Source organism: Sinocyclocheilus grahami, unplaced genomic scaffold (genome assembly GCF_001515645.1).
Source record: "Sinocyclocheilus grahami isolate Dianchi unplaced genomic scaffold, SAMN03320097.WGS_v1.1 scaffold833.1, whole genome shotgun sequence".
NCBI classification, from domain to species: domain Eukaryota; kingdom Metazoa; phylum Chordata; class Actinopteri; order Cypriniformes; family Cyprinidae; genus Sinocyclocheilus; species Sinocyclocheilus grahami.
This window is the reverse complement of record NW_015506012.1, coordinates 405,860-407,827: the sequence shown is the minus strand read 5'-3', so window position 1 is coordinate 407,827 and position 1,968 is coordinate 405,860. Positions and strand designations below refer to the sequence as shown.

General features: G+C 35.3%; 1 protein-coding gene across 2 annotated transcripts; it reads left to right on the top strand.

Moving 5' to 3' along the window:
• The first annotated feature begins 296 nt into the window (after positions 1 to 296).
• On the top strand, positions 297 to 1,739 carry LOC107562701 (phosphatidylinositol N-acetylglucosaminyltransferase subunit H-like). 2 transcript variants are annotated; one of them, XM_016247392.1, is made up of 5 exons: positions 297 to 810; positions 983 to 1,120; positions 1,210 to 1,293; positions 1,384 to 1,465; positions 1,566 to 1,739. In XM_016247392.1, exons 1-4 carry the CDS (start codon positions 634 to 636, stop codon positions 1,456 to 1,458), a joined length of 474 nt encoding a protein of 157 aa, XP_016102878.1. In that variant the 5' UTR covers positions 297 to 633; the 3' UTR covers positions 1,459 to 1,465; positions 1,566 to 1,739. The 2 variants fall into 2 exon arrangements, with proteins under 2 accessions (XP_016102878.1, XP_016102877.1); XM_016247391.1 differs by having other exon boundaries at positions 304 to 810; positions 911 to 1,120.
• The last annotated feature ends 229 nt before the right edge of the window (positions 1,740 to 1,968 follow it).

Genomic DNA, 1,968 nt, shown 5'->3' with positions numbered 1-1,968 from the left:
TTTAAAAAATATTTTTTTTGGAATGAGGTTTTTTTTTTTTTTTTTTTTTTTTTTTTATATATATATATATATATATATAAGTATCCTAAAGTTGAAAGTCCCTCATGTTCATTTTCACAAAGATTATGCTGTTAAAAAGTTACTTATCACTAGTAAAAACAAATTATTGTATGGACTATTCAGACAACACTTAATTTAATAATGACAGCAAAATTCTGAAGGACAGACATTTAGACCATTCTAAACAATATACTGTCTTGAAAATTCGGCTTGATCTAGAACCTGTATACAGAACTGTCTAATTTTTACAACACATTTTGATTTATTTTTTTAAACGTACATTTTAAATGGCCGATATTTAGGTACACAACAGTAGCGGCAACCCACTGTCTGGCCCTCATTTTTATTCACGTAAAATTAAATGGGCCTTTCTATCCTGAAAAAGGTCAATGGGAACAAATTCTTACTGTTTTCACACCCAGTCCACTAGGTGGCGGAAAAGCTCTTTTCTATTAATGATTCAACGCCGTACCCCATAAGAAGAAGATTCCACTGTTTGTTGTCAAATGACTGTCAAAGCAAAGCTATTTAATCCTAAATCCTTATTCATATAATTTTCTGACTGTGATCAACATGGCCGAGGAAGAGTTCACCGACATAAATGGCAACTCGATTTCTTTAGACTGCCAAACTCGCTCTGCTTTCTGCAGAGAGTTTACTGTCACCTCACCGAAACTGTCCTTGCGCAAGGTGATGGTCTACACCTGCTTCGTTTGGTTATTTGCTTATGCTGTATTTTTCTTCACCGAGGTAAGAACATCTGATACTGCAAGAATATGAACTCGTAAGATTATATTCCAATAGTACAATGAGATTATTCCACTACTAATGACTTTTTTAAAATGTCTAGAACACGACTGTCCTGTCGAGTGCCATCATGCTCACTCTGGCGGGGATGATGATTCATATTCACTTTGTGAAGGTGGACCATGAGACCCTTCTCATAATCGGTTCCCTTGGTGTCCAGCTGTCTTCATCTTGCGCATCTGGACGAGAAAGTACGATCTTCATTGAGATGAACAAGCTAAAAGACATTGTGATCAACGAGGCTGTTTATATGGTAAACGTGCCGTTTTCTCCTGAGACTCTTGTGCATGATTGATATTGTGATCTAAAAATAATCACCCTTGTATCATGTTTCCACCTCAGCACGGCATTATATACTATTTGTGCATTCTGATAAAGGACCCAGCAGATCCTGAGACAGTGACCAGTGTTGTCCCTCTTTTCCAGGTATGAAGCAGCTGTTCTATTGCAAAAGCAAGATTATAGCAATCTTTGGCATGCCAGTTTGTAAATTAACATGTTGCATTCTTCCGGCAGAGTTCAAAGCCTCGGCTGAATTGTTTGGTTCAAGTGTACAGGAGCTGTCAAGAGATTCTTGCACAGTCCAGATGACAGTGAGGTAATGATTCATGTTATGCTGCCTTCATACTATACATGTTTTGCGTAATTTACATTTCTGTGTCTTTAAATAGTTTATGGCTCTTTCTTTTACTCTACAGAGTCTTTCTTTGAAACGGGATAAAGATAGGAAATCCCAAGAATGAACCATAAGTGTATTGTTAGTAGTTTTTGTATCATCACCAACATTATATTTGTTGCATGTAGTGGTTTGTTAGATGCATGTTGCATTCATCCACAAACTTACTGGGTCCTTTAAACTTTTATTTAAAAAAAAAAAACATTTATAATCGGACATTTTTATATTTGGTAGTGCTTTTAATATTTTTCATATAATTAGGTACACTCCTGATTTTGATTTACACTTTGTAGTATGTTAAATATTTTTCTATATTAAAATTGCAGTGACTATAGCTGATAGTTTTTCCTTATGATTCTGACCTTTTATTAGCCACTAGAGGGACATGTGTGCCAATATTTGGTAACTGGAACCAAATCAGTTTA

Bases quoted from the DNA above. Each gene is read 5' to 3' on its own strand.
- LOC107562701 (XM_016247391.1), top strand. From the start codon at position 634: ATGGCCGAGGAAGAGTTCACCGACATAAATGGCAACTCGATTTCTTTA. The intron at 1,121-1,209 runs GTAAACGTGCCG...TTTCCACCTCAG, and splicing joins TCAACGAGGCTGTTTATATG to CACGGCATTATATACTATTT. The intron at 1,294-1,383 runs GTATGAAGCAGC...TTCTTCCGGCAG, and splicing joins GTGTTGTCCCTCTTTTCCAG to AGTTCAAAGCCTCGGCTGAA.